We start from the raw sequence: 16,592 nt of genomic DNA on the forward strand, positions 1-16,592 counted from the left end.
TAACTGAAGAACATAAAAATGTACCTGAATTAATTACACTTCTTGTGATCCCACCTTTCCTCCCCCCTTTTGTTGAGATATAATTGGCATAACATTGTGCTTCTTTTAGAAGTAGAACATAATCCTTCTTAGATGGAGGACAGCTAAATACATTTCTAAAAGTAAATTCAGGAGTCTGATTCCATTTATTAGCTTTCAGTGCTATGCTCTTTGCTTTGATCACAAAATTAAAACTAGGTTTCCCTCTTCTTACAGAATCTTCTGAAGAGGAATCTGATGATGAAATAGCAGATAAGGATTCTGATGTGAGTAATTTGTTTCCTGGTACATAAACATGCCTTATATCCTTGTACTCTGTAAGACTGAGGCCTTCAATCATGCTTTCTTTGCTTACTATTTCCACCAGGATAATTGGGATGAAGATGAGGATGAGAAAGCAAGTGAAAAAGATGAGGATGTTGATGAAGAGAATGAAGAGGAAGAAGGGGATGATGAAGACAAAGATGAAGAAAATGGTGAGGACAGAGATGTGGCAAGTGAAAAGGAATTAAATGGAGATTCTGATTTAGATCCTGAGAATGAAAGTGAAGAAGAATGAACAGAAAAGAACAGGCCAAATGAACTGTGTAAACTGGCTCACCTTACCCACTGCTGCCGAGTTCTCCTGGGGAGGGTTGTCTCTGACAGATGCCAAGGACCGCTGCACATTTCCAAATTCCTAATGGTGGTTCCTATGCCACTTTGCTGTCCTGAACACCCCAGACCTAACTGTGTAAATAAGAGAGTTTCATTCAAATGTTAATAAACTTTACACAGTAAATAGACACATTTTCTGCAATGTACTGACATGAGTGTCCAATATATGGTATATTTTTATAATATAATATCTTCGTATGATTGGTTATGCCAAGGATTGACATAAATGAAAAGACATTTCCCATGTAAGGGTTCAAGAACTGGACTTTAATGAAGGAGTCAGCTCCTGTCTCAGGTTGGTATCTTTCATCACGTCCTGATACGAAGCAGCACTAGTGAAACAGTTTGGTACATTTTCATAAAACATGAAGGGATAAACTAAAAACGAGTAAAAATGATTGTGATTAAAAATAAATAAATAAAATCACCAGTTTTCCTGGCTTCTCAACTGTGGTAATCTGATTTGAATCAGATTGAATATTTGGAGTGCTTCCCCAAAACAACCACTTATTTTTCAAGCTGTCATGTGAAATATTTTTTTAAAATACACAGAAATCATGATGATTAAAAAGTAAAGAATTAGCCATATTAAGGATTTTTCTTGACTGCAGGTTGCCTGTAAAGAATCATCAGTGTATGGATTTAGAAGTGCTCATTACCCGCAACTTTTTAAAAGATTCAGTTACAGCTGCTTTTGAAGAGGTTTTCATTTTTATTTAAACTACTAATGGATCAAAGAACAATTGTTTATTTTTTTCTCTTTGGTTTTAGATATTAATGATAACCTTGTTGGAATTTTTTTCCAAAGAAAATATTTTTATAATTCCGTAATTTAATGTGTTCCTTTTCATCATCCACTCTTGGCAGTGTTAGGCTATGTTTACCTTAAATCTGACTCAAGATTTTTTATGTATGTATAAAGAAGTATTTTGTGTGCTACAAAAGCCTTTTCAAATTATCAGTAATTTTTTTTTTTTAAAGAATGAGCCAGTATTTGCTCAGTGCTCTGTAGGGAACATGCAGATGGAAGCTCAGCTCTTAAGAAAGGGCTGGGGAGATGGGTTTATTTTTCCCACCTGTGAATATGTAAAACATAAAACCATTATCTCTGAGGGACTTCTCACTTCGGTGGCAGATTTCCGTGCTCAACTAGTAGAGTTGGAGCCATACAAGCATCTTGGGAAAGTTAGAGTCAGCTACTGGTGTAATGTATAGTTATATTTGTCTATAAATGGAGCTGTTTATGGCAATTTAATACCATTCTCTTTGTAAAGTGAATAAATATTCATCTTTACCCAGTGCTTGTCTTGTGGTGTATGTAGGGGGACACAGCCACAGGTTTGGGCTTGTGGTGTGAAGGTTTTTTAAAAAAGGATCTTGTTCCACGAGCATTAATAGGCACATGCTTTCAAGGCTTTTTGGATAATCTAGAATTTGTATCAAAGTGAAGAAACCAAGAACTTTCAGAAGCCAGTGGTGGTTCCTTGATCCAGTCCCACCTGGCTGGGCCATGCTCCTGCAGACAGAGGCTGCTGTGATGGTCAAGGGTGCATGTGGTCATGCGTCAGGCCCTGCTCAGTGGTCTGAGTCAGATTTCCTCTCTGCCCGACTACCTAGAGAACTGTGGTGGATGCTCACTATTTCTTGTTTTAGACAAATCCAGAGTTAAGTCCCAAACTTACTAAGACTGTTTCCTAGTTTGAGAGTATTCCGCTCCTAATCCAGTCAAGAGTTTTGAGGATGTGGTGGTGTCTTTTTTTTTTTTTTCCGAGATTAATATTTCTTGGCTTTTTTATTTTGAAAAATTATCCCTCTGCCCTTGATCAAATCAAGGATCACATACTGTATTTGGTTGTCATTGCTTTGTTAGTCCAGAATATCCTCCCTTGTGTGTTTCATGATTTTGATATTTAAGTAAGTCCACATAATTTAAGCTGTGTTATAGAATGTCCTACATGCCCTTATAGAAGGTCCTTATGATTAGATTCTTGTTTAAATGTTTTTGGTGAGAAAACTAAATAGGTGACAATATTTGAGATTAATTTGTAAAAATTAATTCTGGGTATGGATGAGTGTATTTGATGAAAGTAGATGTGAGGCTCTAGGTTTGGGACTTTTGAAGCCCTTATGAGGGTTGGAAATGGGATCTATGTAGTGAGATCATTTTGGGTACATTGATATATATGTATATATTTTATATGTATTTACACACATGAAGAAGTGAAGTCACTCAGTCGTGTCCGACTCTGCAACCCCATTGACAGTAGTAGCCTACCAGGCTCCTCCGTCCATGGGATTTTCCAGGCAAGAGTACTGGAGTGGGCTGCCATTTCCTTCTCCAGGGGATCTTCCCAACCCAGAGATTGAACCTGGGTGTCTTGCATTGTAGACAGAAGCTTTACTGTCGGAGCCACCAGGGAAGCCTGGCTGTTACAATTCTTGTGGAAGTGAATTCTCAGCATGTACATTTAATCACAACATACTGATCGCCTACTCTGTCAGGGATTATTTAGTTGCTTGTTTATTGTCATTCAGTTACATGATACAGAGCTGACATTCTATCAGAAAAGTACAGGGACTTTCCTGGTGGTCCAGTGGTTAAGAATCCACCTGCCGGTGCAGCGAACACAGGTTCAGTCACTGCTCCTGGAAGATTCCACGTGTCAAGGGGCAACTAGACCCATGGGCCACAACTGCTGCAGCCTACATGCTCTAGAACCCTGTGCTCTGCCGCAAGAGAAGCCGCTACAATGAGAAGCCCATGCACTGCAACTAGAGAGTAGCCCTTGCTTGCTGCAACTAGAGAAAGCCCACGAGCAGCAACAAAGCGCAGCCAAAAATAAAATATTTTAAAAAGCAGTAGACAACATACGATGTGTAAGGTATACAGAGGAAGTAATTCTATTCAGTATATTAGAAGATACTGTGACTGGGGAAGAGTGAAAGTGAAGTCACTCAGTCGTGTCTGACTCTGTGACCCCATGGATTGTGGAACCCCATGGAGCCACAAGACTCCTCATTCCATGAAATTTTCCAGGTAAGGACCTAGGGGTTGAACCTGGATCTCCCGCATTGCAGGAAGACGCTTTACCGTCTGAGACACCAGGGAAAGGAGTAAGGACATGAGTTGGTATGGGGGAATACAGTTGCATAATTAAAACACATGATCAGTGTAGGGCTTATTGCGAAGATGAGATTTGAACATAGACTAGGAGGAGGTGAGGAAGTTAGCTAAGTGGGTGTCAGTGGAAGAGTGTTCAAGGCAGAGGAAATGGCAGGAGCAGAGGCCAGCATGTGTCCTGATGTGTTGAAACCATGAGAGGAGACCAGTGTGACTGGAAAAGAATGAGAAAGGGAGAATGTAAGTGAGAGGTGATGGGGACTAAGGCTAGGGTTGGTGATGATTGGTTGTTTCAGGATTAGTTTAGAACTAATAGGATTTTGGTGAGGTGTGAGGAAAAGAGAGGAGTCAGGTATGACTTGTTATGAGGAGACCAGGATGAAGCTGTGGGTGGAGTTGATTTGGGAAGGAAGATCAGTAGCTGGATTTGGGACATGTTAAGTTACAGATACCTGTTGGGAATGTAAATCCATTCCCAGCTGATTTGGCAGTGGGAAGGGGCGTGGGGTGGGGAGGAGGGGATGAGTTTGGGTGGAGAGACAGATTCATAAGTGTCAGTAAAGCCACAGGACCACGTGAGCTTCTCCAGGGAGTGAATGCACAGGAAGGGACCCGAGCATCATAGTTAGGAGAAACCCCAAGGGACACAAAGAGTGAAGGTGAGGTGGGCGAAATCGAGATTGGCTTGCTCTTCCATTTTCTTTGAATTCATGACATCCCCCAGCTATAGTTTCTTTCAGCAGTAATTGATATTCCTGGTGGGTCCTGCCAGGGTTTTCGGATGTCCTTCCTATGGCTGCTTGTTGACCCTTTCTTTGAAAGCAACTCAGGCGTAAAATATATTTTCCTCTTAATCTAGTACAGAGTTGTTCAGTGGCCCCTCAGCACCGGCCCTGGTGTCCAGGTTGTACACTGGATCACAAGATAGGCAGAAGGAAAGACCACAGCACTGTAAACGGACTAGCAGGCATCATTCAAAAGGGAACAGTGTGGAGGAAAGCGTAGGCTGGGTGGCGCCCTCTCTTCTGTACGGGGCGGCTGACTTGGTGTGAGAAAGTGAAATTGTACTTGTCAGCAGTACAGTGAATATTCATGTGTATGTGTGGGTCATTTTTAAATATGAAAATAGTTCTGAGAAGACCAGGGTGATTATAAATCGCACTTTATGGGGTGAGGAGTGTCAAATGAAAAATCCCCAAATTGAAAGTCATCACTTGGAAAATTGCCTGGCATATTCTTTCTAGGTAATAATGGCTCAAAGGGCGAGGAGATACTATACTTCTTGGAGGCTGAAGTTTAAAAGGGATTTCCTAATGGAAATAAATGTGAAGGAAAACATCTTGTTACAGTCTTGCCTTTGGCCTTGTATATTTTGTTCTAGTTTGAAAGAGGGGAAGGGTCGTGGTTGCCTGGCAGTGCAGTCTCTGAGGTCAGGGACAACTGGGCAGCTGCCTCAGTGGGCCCTGTGTGGATGTGATGGTCCGAAACCGGGCCACAGCCTCACAGGTTCAGAAACTTCATTTTGTCCTCCATGGAGCTGTTGTAATTTCATACAGTCAGAACATTGGCCAGGCTTCCAAGAGAAATTGATATTTAAATGGTGTATTTATTAATAGAAATACACTACATCTCTCAAGTGGAGCAGTGCTCATATTGGGTGGTGACCTGCACAGAAGAGTCACGCAGTAAAAACCAGTTTCGTAATGGGAAGACTGTCTTTGCGCCAGAGCGTGGAATTGGAATGGAAAAATGAACTGGATGGTCTTAATAGCTGAGGGTAGTGGCCCGTGTGTCGTCTGTACTGAAAGGGTCAGAATTCTTCCCTGCGTGTTGCTCTGGTCCTTCCTGTAATAAACAGGACTGTCACTGTGGGTGGAAGGTTGGTGTTGGGGTCTCCTCAGGCACCTACTGAGGGCTGCCTGTTAGGGTGCATTCTAGTGGTTCAGGGACCATGAGTACCACAAAACCTGGTTACAACTAAGAAACAAGCTCACTATTGTTAGTCAGTTCAGTCACTCAGTTGTGTCCGACTCTGTCACTTTGTGGACTGCGGCACGCCAGGCTTCCCCGTCCATCACCAACTCCCAGAGCTTGCTCAAACTCATGTTCATTGAGTCGGTGATGCCATCCAACCATCTCATCCTCTGTCGTCCCCTTCTCTTGCCTTCAGTCTTGCCCAGCATCAGTCTTTTCCACTGAGTCAGTTCTCCCAACCTGTCAGAGTCTGTGCTCCCCCTCACTTTTTTTCTTTTGTTATGGTAAAATATACATACCATTTTAACCATTTTTAAGTGTATAGTTCTGTATCATTAAGTACATTTACATGCTAGTTCAACTGGCAAAATCTCTTAATTGGTGATTTTTGTGGAAGGATCAAATCCCAGAAATGAAAGAGCAAACTAATACAATCCATCAGTCTGTTGTGGAGACACTGGATTTGAGACCAGAAACTCCGATGATGAGTCTACACTGCAGCATGGTGACGATAAACCTCTCTTTTTTTTTGGCCTGTGACAGGCGAGTAAGGGCAATGTGGTTTGTTGCAAGGATGCTGTGAGCACATACACTGGAGCACAGCGCCTGGCAGAGGGCTGAGTTTTGGAACAATTAATTGTTGGGCATTTTCCTTTATGGAAGAGGAGGAGGGGCACATGTTCCAAGGGAAATCCCTTTCTATCTCTGGCATTTAAAAAAAATTCAGACAAAGTAAGAACAATTCCTCTTTTCCACAGGTAAGAAAGTGAACTTAAACCTTTTTAATGTATTTTTAAAACACATAAATGCATTTCATACATTAAAATTTTTAAAATACATTGTAAAATACAAATGGAGGTCCGGTGGTTAAGACTCCATGCTTGCCAGTGCAGGGGGCACAGGTGTGATCCCTGATCGGGAAACTAAAATCCTGTGTGGCATACAGTGGCTTAAATAAGTAAAATGCTAGGAATATTTATTTAAAAAAAAAGAAAAATAGTTAAAAGATATAGATACAATATAACATTACAAATGGTTCTCTCTCTTAACGTTTTATTTTCCTTCTTTATGCTTTTTGATATGTTCCAAAGTTTACTCAATGAATGTCATTATTTGTAAAACAACAGATTTTAAAAATACATTAAATGTATGTTAATACATTAAAAAAGTTTAATGTATTTTAATAATGCATTTGTATTTAAAAATGTGTTAAACATTTTTAATGTATTAAATTTAATGTATTTTTACATTACATTAATGCAGGAGACTTAAGAAACGTATTTTTACATTATATCCAATGCAGGAGTTGTAAGAGATATGGGCTCCATCTCTGGGTCGGAAGATCCCCTGGAGGAGGAAATGGCAACCCACTCTAGTATTCTTGCCTGGAGAATCCCATGGACAGAGCCTGGCAGGCTATAGTCCAAAGGGCCTCACAGAGTTAGACAGGACTGAAGTGACTTAACACAGCACTTTCTCGTTAGAAGGATGTCAATGCAGAAAATAACCACTAGGTGTCAGCCTGGCTTTGTGCAAATTTCTTATCGCAGTCCAGGCATCTTGAGGAAAAGCTTCCCTTCTTGTGTAAACTCCCATGACGCTCGTGGGGCTTGTGTTTTCTGAACCCCACCTCTGGTCTTGGCCCAGAAAGGCTCTGAGGTGCTTCCAGCTCTCTTTTCTGGTGTCCTGGTCCCAAAACAGAACCTTGAATGTCTATAGCCCAGCAGCATGTATCATGAGAGGGACCAAAAGTGAATTCAATTCAGAGGAGATGGAATGTCTCGGCTGTGGGCCAGTACCCCCAGATACAGTGATTTGGCAGCTCCCATGGAGCAGGCAACCGGTCTACCTCCATCCTGGACTACCAAACACCAGTCTGACAATGGGCTCAGCTGACAGGGAAGCAGCAGCAGCTCTTAGTCTCTGAATCCCAGAACATGAGTATAGAAAGTTAGTCGCTCAGTTATGTCCAACTCTTTGTGACCCCATGGATTCCTCTGTCCATAGGATTCTCAAGCCAAGAGTACTGGAATGGGTTGCCATTTCCTTCTCCAATGCATGAAAGTGAAAAGTGAAAGTGAAGTCACTCAGTCGTGTCTGACCCTCAGGGACCCCATGGACTGCAGCCCTTCAGGCTCCTCCATCCATGGGATTTTCCAGGCAAAAGTACTGGAGTGGGGTGCCATTGCCTTCTTCGGTTCCAGAGCATAGGAAGTTTGAACTGATATTTCCTGCATTTCCTTCAAAAATGAAGTAATAAGAATAAGGCAAAATCAGAGAAAAATCACAATACTGTTCATCAACTACATTAATTTCCCCAGTAGACTTTGTCCATGAAAACCAGGACTTTACATTGTCAATGTCAGTGTGGAGGCAAAGTTTTTTTCCCTTAACTTCTTTTCCCACATTATGAAAATTTCAATACACAGAAGTTAAAAGAATAGTATCATTATCTCTATGCACACTGCTTAGATTGAACTGTTGTTAATATTTCACTTCATCTACATTTGTGTGTGTGTTTATTTTGGCTGATCTTTTAGAAAGTGAATTGGAGATGTCATGACACTTTACTCCTAAATACTCTAGTGTAAATTTTCTAAAAATTATGACCTCTAACATTATCACAATACCATATTACACCAAAAGAATCAAACAGTGATTTTTAATATCTTATATCTTTAATATCTTAATACTTAAATATTTTAATATTTAAGCTCATATTCAGTTTTTCCCAATCATTGCCCAAATATCTTTTATAGTCGGCTTTTCTCAAGCCAGGATAGTCAAAAGCACTCATTGGATTTGGTTGTTAAGTCTTTTCTTTTTTGACCTTGCTGCTTAGCTTGTGGGAATCTTAGTCCCCTGACCAAGGATCGAACCTATACTCTCAACAGTGGAACTGCAGAGTCCTAACACTAGACCTTCAGGGAATCCTCTATTAAATCTTCTTTGGTTACTTGAGACTCTAAGACTGAGTCCTCCTCTTTCCCCCTTTAGTTTTTTCTGACGTGACACATTGAAGAGACCAGGTTTATTGTCTTGTATTAATAGAATGAGACATGTGCTGGATTTGTTTCACTGTTGTGGGTTTAATTCATTTCCCTTTCCCTGTATTTTCTATAATCTGGATATTATATCTCAGTATTACCCAACAGAACTTTCTGTGATGATGAAAATGTCCTTTGCAATGTCCAATATGGTAGTCACTAGCCACATGTAGTCACTGAGCACTTAAAATTTGCCGGTGTGGCTGAGTAACTGGATTTTACATTTTATTTAATTTGTATGCATTAATTTATATTTAAATAGCCACACGTAGCTGGTAGCTGTGGTATGGAACAGCATGGATCTTAAGGCTTGATTAGATTTAGCTTTAGTAGTTTTGAAGACACCAAAGATGATGCTGTGCATTTTACATTGCACCTCATCAGGAGGCAAGATGTAACACACTGTCCCGCTATGAGTAGAGTAGTTTTTTGAAAAAACTTTATCAAGGTCTAATTTACAGTCAATGAAAGCATTCTAAGTGTATAGGTAAATAGGTTTCAGCAAATGTTTACTCCTGTATAACCATGACTTGATCCAGATATAGGAAACCTCTATCACCCCAAATGGTTCCTTTGTGCCTATTTCCAGTTGACCCAAATGTGCCCCCTCCTAACAAGTCTGGGGCAACCATTGATATGCCTTCTGACACTATGGAATAGCTAGCTATCTTTCAAAGAGCTTCATATAAATAAAATCAATAAATGTACTCTTTTTCTTTTCTTTTTTTAAAACTTTTACTTTGTATTGGAGTATAGCCGATTCATAATGTTGTGATAGTTTCAGAGCAAGGTGACCCAGCCACTGCTGTTGTTCAGTCATGTCTGACTCTTTTCAACCCCATGGACTGCAGTACGTCAGGCTTCCCTGTCCATCACCAACTCCCGAAGCTTACTCAAACTCATGTCCATCGGGTTGGTGATGCCATCCAACCATCTCATCCTGTCATCCCCTTCTCCTCCTGCCTTCAATCTTTTCCAGCATCAGGGTCTTTTCCAGTGAGTTGGCTTTCACATCAGGTGGCCAAGATATTGGAGCCATGGACTCTTATGGACTCAGACATACACATGTATGTATCCATTCTCCCCCAAACTCCCCTCCCATACAGGCTGCCACATAACACTGAGCAGATATAGCAGCAATATTGTGTTGGTTTCTGCTGTACACTAACATCCTAAAGGAGATCAGTCCTGGGTGTTCATTGAAAGGACTGATGTTGAAGTTGAAGCTCCAATACTTTGGCCTCCTGATGCAAAGAGCTGACTCATTGGAAAAGACCCTGATGCTGGGAAAGATTGAAGGAAGGAGGAGAAGGGGAGGACAGAGGATGAGATGGTTGGATGGCATCACCGACTCAACGGACATGAGTTTGGGTAAACTCCGGGAGAAGGTAATGGACAGGGAGGCCTGGCATGCTGTGGTTCATGGGGTCGCAAAGAGTCGGACACGACTGAGTGACTGAACTGAACTGAACATGAATCAGTCATGGGTACACATATGTCCCCTCCCTCTTGAACTTCCCACCCCATCCCATCCCTCTAGGTTGTTGCAGAGCCCCCCAGGACGAGCTCCCTGCGTCATACAACAAATTCCCATTGGTCATCTATTTTACATACAGTAACATATATGTTTCCACGCTGCTCTCTCACTTCGTCCCACTCTGTCCTCCCCCTACCGTATCCACAGTCTGTTCTCTTTGTCTTTGTCTCCTTTGCTGAGCTTCCAAGGAAATATACTCAACTGAATGTTTTGAGATTCATTGATGTTGTAGCATGTATCTATGGTTTGTTCTTTTCATTGCCAAGTGGTATTTCACTATGGATATGCTACAATTTGTTTATCCCTTCTGTTGATGGAGACTTTGTTGTTTCCTATTTAGCACTGAGAGCTAAACTTTCCCTCTCAGTGCTCCTTTAGCTGTATCCGACAAATTTTGATAGGCTGTGTTTTCATTTTCAATCAACACAAAACATTCTCTGATTTCTCTTTTCTCTTAAGAGCTCTCCTTTTTAAAACCTATAGTTGATTTACAATATTATATGTTTCATGTGTGTGACATAGTGATTCAATATTTCTATAGACTATACTCCATTTGAAGTTATTATAAAATATTGGCTCAATTTGTGAGTTCTCCTTTGACTCAGGGATTACTTAAAGTGTGATCTTTAACTTCTAAATACTTGGGGACTTTCCAAAGGTCTTTTTGTTAATTTCTAAGTTAATTCTGTTGTGGTAAGAGAAATTCCTCTCTGTAAATTATTTTTAAATTCTTCTTAAGACTTGTTTTAGGGCCCAGTTATATGATCTATCTTGGTGAATGTTTCTTATTCACTTGAAAAGAATGTGTATCTGCTCTTGTTGGGTGGAGTGTTCTACGTTTGCGTTTGTTGTTTGGTTGCTGAGTCGTGTTCTACTCTTTTGTGACCCCACGGACTGTAGCCCACCAGACTCTTCTGTCCATGGATTTCCCAGACAAGAATATCGGAGTGGATTGCCATTTTCTTCTCCAGGGGATCTTCCCGACCTTGAGATTGAATGTGTATCTTCTGCATTGCACGTGGATTCTTTACCACTGAGCCACCAGGGAAGCCTGGATTGTTCTGTAAATATCAATTCAGTCAAATTGTTTGAGGGGCTTCCCTGGTGACCCAGTGGCTAAGACTTTACGCTCCCAATATAGGGTGTCTGGGTTTGATCCCTGGCCAGGGAACTAGACCCCACATGCCTCAGTGAAGATCCAGCATGCCATAACTAAGACCCAGTTCAGCCAAATAAATAAATATTTAAATAAGTATATACCCCTTAAAAATTGTTTGATACTGTTGTTCAGGTTTTCTACTTTCTGTGTCTACTTTCTTATTATCCAAAGAAGTCTATTGCAGTATTAACTATAAACGTGGATTTGTCTGTTTTTCTTCAATTCTTCCATTTTTCTCTGTATGTATATTAAGCTTTGTTATTTCTTACATACACATTTAAGACTGCTGTATCTTCTTGATGAATTGACCTCTTTGTCATCATGAAATGTCCTTCATACCTGGTAATAGCTCTTATCCTAATGTCTACTTCATCTAATATTAATGTAACAACTTCCGTTTTTTTATGCTTACTGTTTGCACAAAAATCTTTTTCCATCCTTTTACTTTTAACTTCTGTTTTAAATTTTAAAGTGTATCTCTTGTAAGCAGCATGGGCTTCCCTAGTAGCTCAGTTGGTAAAGAATCTGCCTGCAATGCGGGAGACCCCTGTTTGATTCCTGGGTCGGGAAGATCCACTCTGGGATAGGCTACCCACTCCAATATTCTTGGGCTTCCCTGGTGGCTCAGCTGGTAAAGAATCTGCCTGTAATGCGGAAGGCCTGGGTTCGATCCCTGGGTTGGGAAGATCCCCTGGAGAAGGGAAAGGCCACCCACTCTAGTATTCTGGTCTGGAGAACTCTGTGGACTGTATAGTTCATGGGGTCGCAAAGAGTCAAACACAACTGAGCAACTTTCATTTTCATTTTGTCAGCAGCATGTACTTACATCTGGCTTTTACCCAGTCTGACTCTCTTTTCCTTTTTTTGAATGTTTAGACTGTTTACATTTAATGTAGTCATCAGTATGATTGGGATTAAGTGTACCACTTTGCTAAATTGTTTTCTATTTGTCTCCTCTGTTCTTTGTTCCTTCTTTTCTCCTCTTTTTGTGACTTTTGGGTGAATATTTTAAAAATTCCACTTTATCTTCACTACTCGCTAATTTGCTCTACTTCTCTGTTTTATTTTTTTAGTGATGGCTCTGGGGTTTGAGATATTCATCACATGGTCCTACTGAATTCCCTAGTGAATGCCCTGAGTTATCATCAACAAGGACTCTCTCCTTCCTGGTTAGTTAAAACTTAAGCGCTGTGTAATTTCTGGGAGCAGTTCAGCTCAGTGTTTCTTGGTAGCTCTTTAACCTGGAGTTTCATTCTACATGTGAGCATCTTGTATTCAGTAAAGACTCAAGGGCACTCCTGGGAAGGTGTTTTTTTTTTTTTTTTTAAGCTGTTTTTCTCCCTACTTCTCTCCATCAGAACTCAGTCCTTCAACTTCCAAACTTCCAGGTATCTCAGCTTCTCTGAACCCCCATCTCTGTCTCCTCGACACACTGGCTTGGTGTTCTCTGTCCCTGCTGTGTGGTCTGGAGGGTGCCTCCAGGAAGAAAGTAAGGACTCCTACCAGCCTAACTTCATCTGTTTCCTTTCTTTAGGACTCACTGTGCTACCTGTTGTCCATTGTCTGAACAAGTGTTTCATATGTTTTGTTTTGTCTGGTTTTCTAATTGTTTATTGTGGGAGAGTAAATCTGGCCTATGTTATTCTCTTACGTCATAAAGAGAAGTCTCATTTAACTTTTGATTATTGATCTTTATTATGTGGCTACATAATCTTCATTATAATAATTTAAAAATGCATATAAATAATCTATGTTCATAGCAGAAAATCCTTGAAATGCCCATTGAACTAAAAATCATCCATAATCTCCTCTATCCCGAAGTAAGCATAAATAATGTTTTAGCATATATCTTTCCAGACTTTTCTATGTGCATATGTATCTATAAGTATGAAACTAAGACTATACTATCCACTGTGACGATGGTTTATAACGGCTGCCTGGTCCCCAGGAACACAGGAGAAATGGCAACTATTTTTTTCCATATTATGACAACTCATGAGTTTTATAGGAGAGCCTCCTACATTTCAGACACATTTGTAAGACTCTGGATTTGAGAAATTTCACATGTAAAAGAAAACTGTGTGTACATGTATATGTATATAAAATTCTGCAAGTCTGCAAATGTAAAATTTTGAAAGAGAAGGAATTTTATATAACCTCCCCCCTCAAATAAAAATATTACAGATTTAGCATATTTTTAGGCCTCAAAAGGGTTTGTCATCAAATGCACTGTTTGAGTGGGCAAAGACCGAATTTTTTTTATGGATTGTCAGATTTCAAGAATTTTGTTCAAGTCTGGACTGTTTATTAATTTGGACCTTTTAAAGTTAAAAAGAAATAAACCAAATAAGCCAGCCTGCTAAAAAAGAAGAAGGTACAAATTAAAGTTCTGTAGCTCTTTTCAGAAAACGCCCTCTACTAGCCAGATCAGAAGTGGCCACCGGTCAGCAGGGAGTGAGCATAGCAAAAGCTTTGAGGTTAGAGTCGTGAGAACCCAGACTCTAGCTGCAAACTTTGGCAATTTCCTCATCCACAAAATGAAGATAAGTGTGACTCAGAGGCTGACTGTGAAGACGAAATGAAATAAAATTTGTAATGTGTCCAGTGACCAAAACCACACAGGTGTTCAGTAAAAAACCTCAGAGGTATTGCAAAACCAGCTCCAGATCATAGAGCCAGCAGAGTGTCAAGTACAAAGTCACCTTCTCCAGCCCTCAGTGTATTTATTCCCTTTATCTTCATATATTTTTCCAGCTAAAGTCTCTCTTTTTAAAGACACTTTAGTTGTTATGTTTTTCCAGAACACTGGAAACTCTATCCATGACCCCTTGGTTTCCACAGTCAGATGTGCTCAGCTGTCATGGATATTTTCTCCGTGTCTCTCTGTCTTTCCCTTCCCTCCCCTCCCCGAGTCGGTCGCTTTTCCTCTGTGCGTCTCTTTGGTGGAGGGGAGGCCATCTTGATTCTTCATACCTTTGTCCTTCTCCTCCAACCACATACCCTAAGAAAAGTGTGTGTGCTGGGTGTGCTTCTGGGGGATACACTCTTCTGTGTCACCCACTTAGTCCTTAAAGAGCCATTGCTGGACATCCCTGGGGGTCCAATGGTTAGGGATCCACCTACATGTGGGATCCGGGAAGATCCCACGCACCGGGAGCAACCGAGCTCGTACAACGCAACTACTGAGCCTGCACACCTAGAATAGGTGCTGGGCAGCAAGAGTCACAATCACAAAGAGAAGCGCGTGCACCGCAACTAGAGAAAGCCTGAGCGTAGCACTGAAGACCCAGTGCAGCCAAAGATTAATACATAAATTTTAAAGAGCCATTGCTTCCATGACTGTGGTCCAGTTAGCATTCCAGAGGCACTCTTTCCCCCTCCTCCCACCCCCTCAATTCCCCTCAGGTTCACCCTGCCTCCATCAGCCCCAAGAGCTCCAGGAATATCAACATGAGAGGAATGCAGGATATTTGCTCCTTGATCTCACTGGAGGAACGTGCCATCACTATCGGAGGCAAGAATGACAAATGTCCATCTATATTTTATGACAAACCGTCAGGACATTCTCTGCACAGATGGTTTTAGAAGGGTTCTAGCTGGGCTTCGGGGACTTCTCAAAGTCTGCAGGCTGCCTCTGGGGGTTGAGATTGGCCATGTGACCTTCAGTTCTGGTTTAGTGCCATTCATAGGTGAAAGTATTGGGTCTGTCACTGCCTGTCAGGGGGTACCTCAGGTGACTTGGAGGCAGGGTGTCTTGGCCCATGATGACCACCTTCCCAGGTGGGAGGTCAGAGGCTTTAACCTTTCTGTGGCCAGTGTGGCAGGACATGCCCACACCTGTAAGGCAGAGATTAAAAGATTGGAGTACCAAGGAGATCTGGGTTATTAGTGCTAATGGGTTCTTCTTGTACTCATGGCATCTCGATGTGCAAAAACAAGCAATAAAACATAAAAACCAAAGATTTTGGAACCAGATCGACCTCTGTTGGAATCCAGACTCTTGGGCTTCCCAACTGTGAGGTCCTTGACAGTGGCTCTCCCCTTAGGTTCCTTGTCTTTCTTGTAGAACTAGAGATTAGCCACTGTAAGTAAAAAAATGAAACTGCTCTGTACATAGTAGGTGATCACTGAATGTTAATATCCTTTCTTTTTCTCTTTCCTAAACTTGGATTATCTTTGACATTGTTCTTATAGCAATCCTTGGACATAAACAGTGACTTCCCTGGTGCCTCAGAGGGTAAAGGATCTGCCTACAATGTGGGAGACCTGGGTTCAATCTCTGGGTTGGGAAGATCTCCTGGAGAAGGAAATGGCAACCCACTCCAGTATTCTTGCCTGGAAATCAAATGGATGGGGGAGCCTAGTAGGCTACAGTCCATGGGGTGGCAAAGAGTCGGACATGACTGAGCGACTTCACTTTCACTTTGGTCATAAACAGGGAGAATATTTGTATTCTCATTTTAGAAATGAGAAAATGGGATTTGCATAAGATAACAGGAACAGGACTGGGTCTGGACCCCAGAAATTGATGCTACAGTAGAACTGCTATGGAAGAAGACAAGCTGAGCTTTCATCCTGGCCCTACCCCTGTTTGCTGGGTGACCTCCCTGAGCCTGTTTCCTCATCCATAAAGTGAGGATAATAAGAGAGTCTACCTCCAAATGTTATTGTGAGGATAAAGGAGCTAATATTTATAAACTGCTTAGACTGGCCAATAATAAACAGTGCATGCTAAGTTGCTTCGGTCCAATCTGACCCTTTGCCACCCCATGGACTGTAGCCCACTAGGCTCCTCTGTCCATGGGGATTCTCCAGGCAAGAATACTGGAGTGGGTTACCATTCGCTTCTCCAGGTGATCTTCCTGACCTAGGGACTGAACCCGCGTTTCTTATGTCTTCTGAATTGGCAGGCGAGTTCTTTACCACTAGTGCCACCTGGGAAGCACATAATAAACTGCAGCTCTGATGATTAAATGAGACTTACAAAGCCCTCTCTCAGCGGCTTATTTTTGGATATTTTCTTGGGGCATTCTGGGAGAGTGTCCTTTTGAGTTCTGT

General features: G+C 41.4%; 1 protein-coding gene across 2 annotated transcripts in view; it reads left to right on the forward strand.

Moving 5' to 3' along the window:
- Positions 1-1,990, forward strand: part of WDR43 (WD repeat domain 43) — a 39,041-nt gene extending 37,051 nt beyond the window's left edge. For both annotated transcript variants that reach the window (XR_015136613.1, XM_086326141.1), the window contains 2 exons: positions 256-305; positions 407-1,990. Coding sequence is in view for 1 of the 2 variants with exons in the window: in XM_086326141.1 (XP_086182267.1) it covers positions 256-305; positions 407-598 (242 nt within the window). In the remaining variant the exon portion in view is untranslated. The remainder of the gene's footprint in view (positions 1-255; positions 306-406) is intronic.
- Positions 1,991-16,592: the final 14,602 nt, after the last annotated feature.

Source organism: Bos grunniens, chromosome 11 (assembly GCF_055505025.1).
Source record: "Bos grunniens cultivar Pamir isolate PY7600 chromosome 11, Bosgru_T2T1.0, whole genome shotgun sequence".
Classification (NCBI taxonomy): Eukaryota; Metazoa; Chordata; class Mammalia; order Artiodactyla; family Bovidae; genus Bos; species Bos grunniens.